The sequence below is a fragment of the Anabrus simplex genome, chromosome 1, assembly GCF_040414725.1.
Source record: "Anabrus simplex isolate iqAnaSimp1 chromosome 1, ASM4041472v1, whole genome shotgun sequence".
NCBI classification, from domain to species: domain Eukaryota; kingdom Metazoa; phylum Arthropoda; class Insecta; order Orthoptera; family Tettigoniidae; genus Anabrus; species Anabrus simplex.
In genome coordinates, this window is record NC_090265.1 from 1,642,092,788 (window position 1) to 1,642,106,281 (window position 13,494).

The 13,494-nt window shown below is 43.1% G+C and overlaps 1 protein-coding gene across 2 annotated transcripts in view; it reads left to right on the forward strand.

The window, feature by feature from the left end:
* The window catches only part of LOC136858650 (bumetanide-sensitive sodium-(potassium)-chloride cotransporter), a 289,427-nt gene that overhangs the window by 174,962 nt on the left and 100,971 nt on the right, over window positions 1-13,494 (forward strand). For both annotated transcript variants that reach the window (XM_067138364.2, XM_067138362.2), the window contains exons 2-3: window positions 11,846-11,926; window positions 12,010-12,085. In XM_067138364.2, the coding sequence (XP_066994465.2) occupies window positions 11,846-11,926; window positions 12,010-12,085 (157 nt within the window). The remainder of the gene's footprint in view (window positions 1-11,845; window positions 11,927-12,009; window positions 12,086-13,494) is intronic.

Genomic DNA, 13,494 nt, shown 5'->3' on the forward strand with positions numbered 1-13,494 from the left:
AAAGTTTGATAATTAAGGTAGCTGTTACAGTATAGGCCTATCTGTAAAAACGAGCTTTTGTTGGTATTTATTAACCTTCAGAATGATATTGACGACCCGGGTCGTCATGAGTGCTACCACGTTCCGCTCCATGGCTAAATGGTTAGCGTGCTGGCCTTTGGTCACAGGGGTCCCGGGTTCGATTCCCGGCAGGGTCGGGGATTTTAACCATAATTTGTTAATTTCGCTGGTACAGTGGCTGCGTGTGTGTGTTGTCTTCATCATCATTCCATCCTCATCACGACGCGCAGGTCGCCTACGAGCGTCAAATCGAAAGACCTGCACCTGGCGAGCCGAACATGTCCTCGGACACTCCCGCCACTAAAAGCCATACGCCATTTCATTTACTGCTACCACGCGGTAATGTTTTAGACGAAATGGTTGATCGCTACGCGTGCAACCTTCTAGTTCCACACCCCAGCTGTTTGGGGCGAACTCATTTAAAACTAGACCAGGGAGTTAAGAATACAGGGAGTTGACCGCTACACTACTCTCTGTGGCTATCGCTTGAAGCCAACGGCCACGCCCTCTTCCTCCATGGTTAGCAAAACATGGCAATTCTTACTTTGTGGATATATACAAACTAGGACATTTTCTCGGGAGGAGGGAAACTTCGAATCGCTCAGTTACGTACAGTCGTTTTCAAAATAACACGGCGATTAACTGTAAAAAAAAAAAAAAAAAAAATCTGGCAAACAGGCCTATTAGTGCTTATTTTTATTTTACTAAGCTCTAAGGAGGCGTTTCTCATGACCCACAGCCTTAAATCTACTCTCTCGCTAGTGAAATGAAATGTCGTATGGCTTTTAGTGCCGGGATATCCCAGGACGGGTTCGGTTCGCCAGGTGCAGGTCTTTCTATTTGACGCCGTAGGCGACCTGCGCGTCGTGATGAGGATGAAATGATGATGAAGACAACACATATACCCAGTCCCCGTGCCATTGGAATTAACCAATTAAGGTTAAAATTCCCGACCCGGCCGGGAATCGAACCCGGGACCCTCTGAACCCTCTGACGCTGACCGTTCAGCCAACGAGTCGGACTCTCTCGCTAGTTAACTATCGGTATTATAAACCGAGTATCTTAAAAACAGTAGATGCAAATCTTCACCAGATATCAGTAAAGATGAGGAGTAGGCTGTTAATAAGGGCATACCGCAATCTGGATGCTTGAGGGGAAAGCGCAATAAATCACCAAACTGCGAATAGCCACGTTGCTTACTACATATTTTGGAGTGGTGGTGGTGGTTATTGTTTTACAAGTGGAAACAGTACAGGACTCAGTTAAGGGCCCCTTGGACGCCAACCCACATTTCGAAGTTAAGAGCCCCTTAGGTCACTTGGACGCCAAGTCACACTCCGAAGACAAGAGCACCTTAGGCCCCCTTAATCGCCTTTTACTACACATGGTGGTGATTATTGTTTTAAGAGGGAGTACAACCAGGCAACCATCCTCTATTAACACTAATCAGAGAGAAATTAAGATATCAGCCAAAGAAAAACGAAAGACTCCCTAGCCCTCGAATCCTCTTATAGCCTCAGGGTCGGAAAAGAACAAGAGTTGACCATCGGAGGTCGGACATGATAGATTAAAGTTAGTCTGGCACAAGTAAGTGGAAGCAATGTCAGGACTCAGCTAAGGACCCCGTGGTTGCCAACCCATGCTCCCAAAATGAGAGCTCCTGGAGCCCCTTTCAGTCGCCTTTTGCGAAAAGCAGGGGATTCCGTGGGTGTTGTTCTACCACCCCCACCTCCACAGGGACTTTTACGACAGGCAGGGGATACCGTGGGCCTTATTCTACCGTCCTCACCCATAGGGGGATACATATGTTAGAAGTGGCGGTAGTGATTATTGTTTTAAGAGGAAGTACAACTAAGCAACCATCCTCTATTAACACTAATTAGGAGGGAAAATGGAAGGGATCCGACACTTCGGAAATTAAGGTATCGGCCAAAGGAAGTCAAGGGCCACGAAGGGCGTGAAAATGAAAAACTCCCTGAGCCTCGAGTGCTCTTACTCTGTAGGTAAGGAGGGAATGCTTCAAAAATAGTAGGTACTGCATTCTCCTTCAAAACAACGTTCTTCATGGACCGATCAAACAATTCCGGTTTGAAATGTGCTGAACATATTCTGGTGTAAGGAGAAGGTATCCAATTTTCCCTTCTAGTGACCTTAATCCACTCTGCTCTCCTTTCTTCATGAACAGGAAACCTGTGGAAAAATTGACGATAAACAACAAGTATAACCTAAAAATTCTTACGGAATGTGGACGGTGCTTCTGAGACTCCGAAATACTAGCACAATAACAACGGAGGTAATATACTGTACTACATATTACAAGCCATACTTAGAATCTTACCTGTGAAATGTTATTCCAGGAATATTTTTGGATTTCCGATTCGTATATTCGTATAATGTGTGTGTGACACAGTTGTTGGCTTAAGATAATAAAAGTTTAGAAAATTCATATCGATCGATCAAACTATACGCAAACCTTTTCTTGATACCTGAGCTCCCTAGTGCTGAATCGGTAGACCTCGGTTATCTTCGAGATTCGTACTGGCAACCTTTGAAACACAAACTATGAATAGCTTATGCATCGCCGTGAGACATCTGGCGTACACTTTACGTACTAGTACTGTTGTTGTTTACACAGCAAAGCCAAACTATAGAATTCATGCAAAAAACAATGTATAGGTAAATAAGAAATTAAAGAGTGAGTCTTTCACAAAAACAGTGGAAGAGGCAAAATATGTTAATGGGGATTGGCACTGTGCAATTTTAAATCGTAAAATCAACTGTTTTTGTGAAAGACTCACTCTTTAATTTCTTATTTACCTATACATTGTTTTTTGCATTTTATTCAGATTAGGGTTTTTAATTAAATAGGAATGTAATACTACATTTCATATTTATTTGTATTGAATAGATTGAACTACCTTATTTATTATTTCAATTTTATTGTGATATATTTCAATACGGAACATTATGAAATTTTTATCTTTAAATATAGAATTCATGCTAGGAACAACATTCGCATCGAGAAATGTTGTATAATGTGTGTGTGACACAGTTGTTGGCTTAAGATAATAAAAGTTTAGAAAATTCATATCGATCGATCATACTATCGATTCAATTCAGATTTCATTTCCATTCAGTTGGCAGTATAACCGGAAGCGGGAGAGCTCCCTCCTTACTCCTCATCCCCGTAAAACTTGGTATCAAGAAAAGGCTCGCGTATAGTATCATTATCTCTTTTACGTTTTAAGCGTGTCGTGCAGTGTTTGCATCTGAAAATTCCCGCAATTACAGTTTGCATTCACCGTATTCACTTCAATGAGCTGTGATAGATTTGACTATCAAACAACAGCATGCGTTCTCGCGCCTGTTTACGACCACGTCTCCTATGTAGAGCACTGTCATTGGGCTTCACTCTCAGAGCTCCAAGGCATCTCCCTGTATTCTTTACTCCCTGAACTAGACTTACCTGTTGTCTTGTGGGTGTCTTCAGAACCTTTTTCTTTACATCAACAATCTGTATGGTGATTGTACATGTGTATGTCTTGTCTATAAAATGTGACCTACTATATTATATGAAATCAATAAATGGAGAATGTGTTAAATTGACTTAGGGCCTTGATGTAGAATGAGGCCAAGTATTTTCGCGGTACGATAGTGCTTTATTCTACGTCGTGGAACGTGAATTTTCTTGAAAAACCGCTACAGATATCAAAATATTGATAGACCTAAGTGTTATCTAGTATCTATACAAAATTTTAGCTCAATATATCCTGCATTTTGCGCAAAATTGACCGAGAGGGACACATATGGAACCTGGTGGGCATGTGCAAGCATCATCATCGATGGTAGATTGATGTTCATAAATGCAGGGTCGCCTACCTGCCGCAGTGGGCGGGGTTATTATAAACACCGTATTATTTTTCTCGCTCAGTGGTAGACAAGTTTTTCGGTAACTAGCAAGGCTGCAGTGCTTTCTCAGGTCAACATGGGTCGAATTGTTGGTACATAGGAGAGACACATGCCTACAAGTCGCACATATTATAGTATCGTGCAAATTGGAGACTGTCTGGAGATGGATAGAAGCCTGGCAAGCAGGTGGTGAGAAAGTCCTACGAGACCACCGAAAGGCAAAGAAAGGGAGGAAATTACCATCCCCGAATAACACCGTTCTTATTCGTGCAATTGAGGAAAAAAATCCGTACGTTCAGCAGCACCACTGAGAAATTCGGACTTCTCACCCAGAACGTATTCCTAATTTGCGAAAAAATTGTATGATTAGCAATGTACTGTTTTCAGTATACTGCGAGAACTTTCACCGGTTCAAATTACAAGGTGCAACTCCCATCTAAGAAAATGGGATTTGAATATATTTGGAATGTGTTTCACTAGAGACATTCCCACAACGAACGTGTAGCGCGCCTTACACGGTCGAGATACAATTCCGTAGTGTTTTCGTGGGTTTGTTTTAACGTTTAGTGTGTTTATGGTACTGTATACGATGGTGAGGGTGACTCGAGGAATGTCAGCTGCTGTTGGTTATAACCTACCATATACAATGTGGAATGCGCTGAACAGACTCATAACTGGTCTGTCTCCTTAATTAAAATGAGCTTTGTGTTTGTGAAAACTTGCAGGATCCGGATCACCTTTCGATTTGCAGGGAGCTAATGAAAGCTTGCACATTGGACGATCTCTTAACAGGAACTATAAGGCCATCCGGACTGCTGAATTCTGGGCTCACAGAGCGAGTTGACCGCGTAGATGTGAACTTACATTCGAGAGCTGGTGGGTTTAAATCCCATCGTCGGCAGCCGTGATGATAGCTTTCCGTGGTTTCCCATTTTTCACACCAGGAAAATGTTGGTGATGTACCTTAAATAAAGCCACGTCGCCGGAAACCTTCGATGTGTTATTGCGATGTTACACCACTAGCAAGGAAAAGGAAGAAGAAAAGAAACCACTTTTCTGTTTGCGAAAATCAAATGATCATAAATATGTCTACCAGTTATGGCCTTCCATTAACGGCTGATAATTTCAGATGGTAACCAGTCAAAAGACATAGCCTGCGCGGTTCTAGGACATTTCGTACCACTTGACCGGCTGATTACCTGCGAAGTGTCAGTTAAATAGGCCTATTTAGGAGAGGACATTCCGTAACACTTGAAAGAGAATGGAAGTATTACGAAGTAAAAACGATTCCTAATTAATGTATTCATTTGTATATCCATTGTCCATTACTGGCTCAGAAGCCTCCGCACGATGTGACCACTGCTTATGTTAACCTTCCGTCGGGCGCAACTGATCTGATTGCTGCACATGTTAATTTTTATCCTCGTATTCGCCATTCGCGGGGACCTAGCTACTTCCACCCTTCAGTAGTTTCCTGTTTCCGCGTGACCTTCAAGCCCATATCGGCCAATTCATCAGAAACTTTTATTGCACTTACTTGATAATGAAATAATGCAGTAGTTTATAAATATTCACAATAATAGTAATATTATCCGTCCTTGTGCCGCTCAGGCACATTGCGCCCGAACACGATGTATATTTGTACTGTATTGTTTTGTTTCAGGCTTCATACTTTTAAAAAATCAACTTTCTTATGATATCTACGTAAACGTAAGTGATAAGTATAGTTTGAACGGCAATTATTAAAATAATACAGAAGTTTTATTCAGCAAATGTTGTAAATTACTTTTGACCGGGCGAGTTGGCCGTGCGGTCAGGGGCACGCGGCTGTGAGCTTGCATCCGGGAGATAGTGGGTTCGAATCCCACTGTCGGCAGCCCTGAAGATGGTTTTCCGTGGTTTCCCAGTTTCACACCAGGCAAATGCTGGGGCTGTACCTTAATTAAAGCCACGGCCGCTTCCTTCCAACTCCAGGCCTTTCCTATCCCATCGTCGTCATAAGACCTATCTGTGTCGGTGCGATGTAAAGCAACTAGCAAAAAAAAAAAAATTACTTTTGTTTCTGATTTCTAAAGTGTGCTTGTTAGGCTCATTACGCCCGCTGGCGTGGAAACGGAATTCCAATTTGCCATCAAGTGGTACGGATTGTCCCGGCGTAAATACTGTATTTGGAGATTCGCAGGTAGATAACGACCTAGGTAGTACGAAATGTCCTCAAAAATCAAATGGTACGAAATATCCGTGGTACGAAATGTCCGGACACCAGCCTGCGCGGCTGCTAGGCAACATTGTCTGACCATCGATCCACACCTTCCATCACTGCCTACACTATTGCTAGGCAACATTGTCTGACCATCGATCCACACCTCCCATCACTGCCTGCACTGTTGCTAGGTAACATTATCTGACCATCGATCCGCACCTTCCATCACAGCCTGCACTGTTGCTAGGTAACATTATCTGACCATCGATCCACACCTTCCGTCACAGCCTGCACTGTTGCTAGGTAACATTGTCTGTCCATCCTTCCATCACTGCCTGCACTGTTGCTAGGTAACATTGTCTGTCCATCCCTCCATCACTGCCTGCACTGTTGCTAGGTAACATTATCTGACAATCGATCCGCACCTTCCATCACAGCCTGCACTGTTGCTAGGTAACATTATCTGACAATCGATCCGCACCTTCCATCACTGCCTGCACTGTTGCTAGGTAACATTGTCTGACCATCGGTCCACACCTTCCATCACTGCCTAAACTATTGCTAGGCAACATTGTCTGACCATCGATCCACACCTCCCATCACTGCCTGCACTGTTGCTAGGTAACATTTTCTGACCATCGATCCCCACCTTCTATCACTGCCTGCACTGTTGCTAGGTAAAATTTTCTGACCATCGATCCCCACCTTCCATCATTGCCTGCGCGGCTGCTAGGTAACATTGTCTGTCCATCCTTCCATCACTGCCTGCACTGTTGCTAGGTAACATTATCTGACCATCGATCCGCACCTTCCATCACAGCCTGCACTGTTGCTAGGTAACATTGTCTGCCCATCCTTCCATCACAGCCTGCACTGTTGCTAGGTAACATTGTCTACCCATCCTTCCATCACTGCCTGCACGGTTGCTGTGGTTACACTTCCATCACACATTTTGTCGCATTACATTACATAAATTTCCGGATGACCCCGAGCCATAAGACATACATATGTTGAAAAATTCTGGGCTTCACCACACATTTAATTGCGTGTTCTTATTGTGTCTATCCCTGTCATTCTGTTTAATATATTTTATTCTTCTTCTGCTGATTTTTACACACTGGGGTGGTCGTGACTGCCAATTGTGTCGCATATATGGATCTGCCTCTGTTTTACGGCCGGATGCCCTTCCCGACACCAACCTTATATGGAGGAATGTGTTCACCATTGCGTGTTTCTGTGGCGGTTGGTAGTGTTATGAATTGTGCGAATATGAAAAGGAATGTACTGGGACAAATACAAACACCCAGTCCCCGAGACGTAGGAATTAACCATACACAATTACAATTTCCGGCCCGGCCGAGAATCTAACCCGGGGCCCTCTGAACCAAAGGCCAGTTCACTGACCATTGAGCTGAGGACGCGGATTGTTTCATATATTTTATTATCCATTTATTTATTTATTTATTTATTTGCTAGTTGCTTTACGTCGCACCGACACAGATAGGTCTTATGGCAACGATGGGACAGGAAAGGCCTAGGAATGGGAAGGAAGCGGCCGTGGCCTTAATTAAGATACAGCCCCAGCATGTGTCTGGTGTGAAAATGGGAAACCACGGTAAACCATCTTCAGGGCTGCCGACAGTGGGGTTCGAACCCACAATCTCCCGGATGTGAGCTCACAGCTGCGCGTTCCTAACCGCACGGCCAACTCGCCCGGTTCATTTAATTTTAACGAACAGTATATTCATGTTCATAGTTATCTGTGTCCTGGAGACGTTAAATAAAAATAAATAAATAAATAAAAAATAAATAAATAAATAAATAAGCCACTGTTCCGATATCACCAAGATTCCCAGCAATCGATTGTACGTATCTTCTTCTTTTACGTCTGGTGCTGTCTGTTTCCGTACAGCTCCCAGAAGATCACAACTGGCGAGCGTAGAGCGGTAACCACGAAGAAAGGAATACCAGAGAACCTTTCTTTTCTTTCACGTTGAGATGATTTTCAAAGTATTCCTTAGAGAGCTTCTTCTTCTTCTTCCGTCTCCTCACAGAAGATTAACGACCAATTCATGTTTGTCCTCGTGTCCTTTTCTACTGAAAAACTCTACTTTTCTCTTGTATATAAGAAAAAAGAAAAATATTGCTTGATTCATAAATGGTCCCTTCCTCTTCTCTTTTTATTATTCTTGCTATGGATTTAATGTCGAACTTAGATTTATTGGCACTTAAAAGAACTCCTACGGGAGAAAATTCTGGTACAGAGAGTGGGATCTCCTAAATGTAAACTTTCAAAGGATGGCATCTTTCCTTATTCTGAACCATCACGTCCGGCATACTCGAGGACTGTCTGTTCGAAAGGGGTTATTTCCACTTCCAAAAAATAAATCAGGAATTCGTCCAAGTGCATTACAGTAGTTGAATATTATCGATTGCCATGGGCAATCCAGATCAGAAAGGTGTCATTCCTTAAAAGTTGTACCAACCCCTATCATGGGTACGTTCCACGTGCCTTTTAATTTACATTTCTTGCTCTTTTCCCTCAACCTTCTTAAGGTGGAAATAGCATCTTTTGAACAGACCCTCCTCACTTATCAAATGCGTTATTAACTGTACGTCACACTTGTCATTCAAGTCATTTTCAGGTGAACTATCTCCTAACATGTAATCATCATCGCTCATCTCTGTCTCATGCAAGCCACGTCAATTTTTTTTTTGTTTTTTTTTTGTTTTTTGTTTTTTGTTGCTAGGGGCTTTACGTCGCACCGACACAGATAGGGTTTATGGCGACGATGGGATAGGAAATGACTAGGAGTTGGAAGGAAGCGGCCGTGGCCTTAATTAAGGTACAGCCCCAGCATTTGCCTGGTGTGAAAATGGGAAACCACGGAAAACCATTTTCAGGGCTGCCGATAGTGGGATTCGAACCTACTATCTCCCGGATGCAAGCTCACAGCCGCGCGCCTCTACGCGCACGGCCAACTCGCCCGGTACGTCAAAAATATCCTCAGCTCTCTTTGATAGGATTTTATAGTGCACACAACTTGACGGATTGTGATCTTCGTGTATTGTTATATAGAATTCTTTTGAACACAAGCCTGGTGCCATGATCATTAAGGCGTCAAGTCTACAGTATACGGCCTGACACCGTGGTTAGCCGGTTCGAGTCCCGTTGATGGAGAACATTTTCATCATCAGAACGTTGACCGTCAGTATAGAAGAGGTGGTGGTATACAATTTCTAATCACTAGATTGAGTGCCAAAAAGCCTGGATTCGATTCCAGACCCCCTCCGCAGTGTTCATATGGAGTGAGGACATATGACGCTGTTGATGGTGATTCGTTCGTCGGATGGAGGCATTAAGACTTGAGCAGACCCCTCGTTGCAATTCGACAGGAATAGGCGATGTGCCGGCATCGGGTTTCAGCTTCTCCCTTCCTACTATCGTATATCAAGTCATTTATTTCATCTCATTAACTCCTCTGATGAGGTTGACGTCGGGAAGGGCATCCGGTCGTAAAACTCGCTAGGAAGATTCACCTCACTTTGTACCCGATCCTTTAGAGGAAAGAGATAAGGGCTGAACATACTAAATAGGTTGCAATCTTTATAACCAATTTAGACATACATACATACATACATACATACATACATACATACATACATACATACATACATACATACATACATACATACATACATGCATACATACATACCGGTACATACTTTCGAACGTGAATCAGAGATGCGATACGATAGTTTATCAACGCTAACGGAGGGCATTTTGAATATTTTATGTAAGAAACGGTTTCATGCTGGTACGTCCTGTTCGCGTGATTAATGTACTATGTAGAGTAATCGAAAATGAGTTCTAACATGGAAAAAAAAGCGTTTCCTGGTCCATGTCCATATAACATTTTCTTTTTCTACGTGTAAGGACTGTGTCCTGAAAGTTTGGCCTTGCCTTACTGTTACACTCTGCATACAAAGAAAACGCTTGGTGAAATACACAATTGACTGCTAAAGGCTCAAATATCTGATATGCCAAACTGTACAAAACTGATAGACTGTCATCATAATCAGTGATGCCACCGGGCGAGTTGGCTGTGCGGTTAGGGGTGCGCAGCTGTGAGCTTGCATCCGGGAGATAGTGGGTTCGAGCCCCACTGTCGGCAGCATTGAAGATGGTTTTCCGTGATTTCCCATTTTCATACCAAGCAAATGCTGGGGCTGTACCTTAATTCAAGTCACGGCCGCTTCCTTTCAACCCCTAGCCCTTTCCTATACATCCCATCGTCGCCATAAAACCTATCTGTGTCGGTGCGACGTAAAACCAATAGCAAAAAAAAATCAGTGATGCCTCAATTCATCATGGACCATTAAATGGTTAAAGTGCGGTACGTTATTCTAGTTAAATGGCGTGATGGAAAATGAATGATTATTTTAGTGATATTGAAATTAAATCTGTTCCCCCGCTAAGGGTTCACGTCTTGTGCGTTAATTACAGGCCACGTCCGGCTCCATGGCTAAATGGTTAGCGTACTGGCCTTTGGTCAGAAGGGTCCCAGGTTCGATTCCCGGCAGGGTCGGGAATTTTAACCATCAATGCTTAATTTCGCCGACACAGGGGCTGGGTGTATGTGTCATCTTCATCGTTTCATCCTATCACGACGCGCAGGTCGCCTACGGGAGTCAAATCAAAAAGACCTGTACTTGGCAAACCAAACATATCTTGGACACTCCCGACACTAAAAGCCATACGTCATTTCATTTCATTACATGCCACAAGGGAATTAATTCACTTGCTGGTACTGTGCTCCTTTTTTCATCTTTTCTGTCCAAACTAACTTGGCAAACGATTGTCGCTTTCAGCACCAATCATATTGGGTTTCCAAGTTTATGGAGACTCCCGTCCTCCCTCCCTTTAATGGTATTTCAATCAATCAATCAATCAATCAATCAATCAATCAATCAATCAATCAATCAATCAATCATCATTGATCTGCATTTAGGTCTGTCGCCCAGGTGGCAGATTCCAGTTTAGCTGATACTCCCATGATTTCAGGGGTCAGGGCGTGAAAGCCAAATGGCATCGTAACTGACTTCTCCACTAGGTGAGCGAGGTTCGAATCCCAGCCGATACGTGTAGTATTTTGAAAATAAAAATTATATCCATGCCGTTCAAATTCCACTTAAAACTTAAGATCCTCGACTGTGATCGCAATATCGACTGTCACTACAAGCTTCCTCCTTCCAGGGATCGAGCCCTACATAGAAGGACTGCAGTGGTATCTCAACGGCGCATTAGCCGCCAGTGTCTTGGGAAGGTGTAGCAATTCAACTGATGAGCCCACTGCTGCACTGGGGCGAAACGCTGGTAATTTCTTAGGGAGTTTAATGTTTTTAAAATTCTTATTAATCTTCACGTATTATCATGCATTTTTCAGCCTTTGTATGAAATATATCACACTGATACGTAACACTGACTTTCTTAAAAAATCAGAGCAATAGAACTTTTCGGGTTTCCAACTGATGAGCTAGATGCCATGCTGTGGGTGAAACACTGCGCCCGCACACGATCTGATAACGAAAAAGGGTTCTACTGCTGAGATTTGTTTCTGTCACCGTCTGTGAAAAACTTATTCATTGACATTGCCTTTCTTTTTCTTACAGCCGAAGGAAACTGATGCTGAAGATGAACCTCAAAGAAAGAAGGGTAAAGTTATCAAGTTTGGATGGATCGAAGGAGTATTTGTAAGTAGAATAATAATAAATCTTATAAATTATACAGTTGTAGAAATACAGCAAATTTTAATGAAAATGTGATATCCTTTCAGATGCGATGCCTTCTCAACATCTGGGGTGTTATGCTCTTTTTACGACTCTCCTGGGTGATAGGGCAAGCAGGAACAGGTAAGTGTTGCATATTAATTTATCTACTTCAGAAGGACAGTATAATATCATGAATGCAAGATAATACAAATCTGAAGTATTACGGACTAATGTACAATCTTAAGGCAGGTACAGACATGCGCGCCGAACACCGTAACGTAACCATGTCGAGCGCCACGATTAAACTCGTGGGTGCGAGGTAACACGTAACTTACCGGCGTTCCGCCATTTGAGATAGTGCAACTTTCAAACATGGAGTGGTACATTTGCAAGTGATGAGAAGATCAAGAATTCTGCGTGACGTTGTCGAGCTAGACATTCGAGAGAAATTACCGTAAAACATGAAACGGCGCAACCTCTCAACAAGCGAGAGCCCTTCAAATTTAGAGTAGGCCTATAGCTCTGCATTTGACCTTGGGTGTTGTTTGCCCTGAGAATCTTTTGCAGGAATTTCTTTCAATTTTCTTTCGATTCTTTCGGTCTCACCATGGTGAGTGAGGACCACGCACTCGACAACATATAGGGCTCGTCTGGCTTGTGATGAAGCCTCATGGTCGCGCTGCAGTATCACTAATACGGAGATGTAGCATTGGAGGAGAAGCCCCCTCACGTGGCTGTTTCAAAGGCTACGCTGTGCCCCAGACTACTATATGCTAAGGTTATAAGCGATGTCGACAGCACGGCGGATGGAGGCTCACTGCGAGGGTTCATTTCCCACCACTGAAACTTGGCTGGAAACCTGCCTGGCCAGATCTGGCTAGCGCGACCTTGAGGCTTTGCCACTCGCCGGACGAGCTGTTAATGTGGTCTAGTAGCGACCTGGATTACAGTAGAATCTCACTAACTCGACAACTTGATGAGCACTGATTCTTATTTGTTGTAATTGCTAAAATATTTTTCTGGTCAAGATATGAGAGCCACGTTTCTCCCTCCTAACGTGACTTCGGTGTTTCAACCAATACACGAGGGCATTTTGGAAGCACTGAAGAAAAGACACGGATGTAAATTTATTTGTTATATTAGCCGGGGAGGAAGTGGGTGACATGATCGATAAACAAAAGAAAATAGACATGTTGGACAATAGGAGTGTGTGGGAGGGGGATATCTGAATCCTGGAATGAAATCGAGCATATAAGCTTCGTTTGTTCCAGGAGGAAGTTGCTTGACCATTCAGGAAACGAGTTTCAAGAAAGCAGGGAAGAGACAATGGTGAAATAATAGACTTCTTGAAGAAAATTCCAGGCTACGACGATGTTACTAATAGTGATATTGGAGAATAGATGGGGCAGAACGAAAACCGTGAACTTTTAGATCGTGAAATAGTTGCACTAGTGATAGAGAACGAAGATAAAAATGAAGATGAAGCAGAAGACAAAGAGATGGAAGACAACAGAAACGTTAAAGAGATTACTCACAGTGAAATACACAGT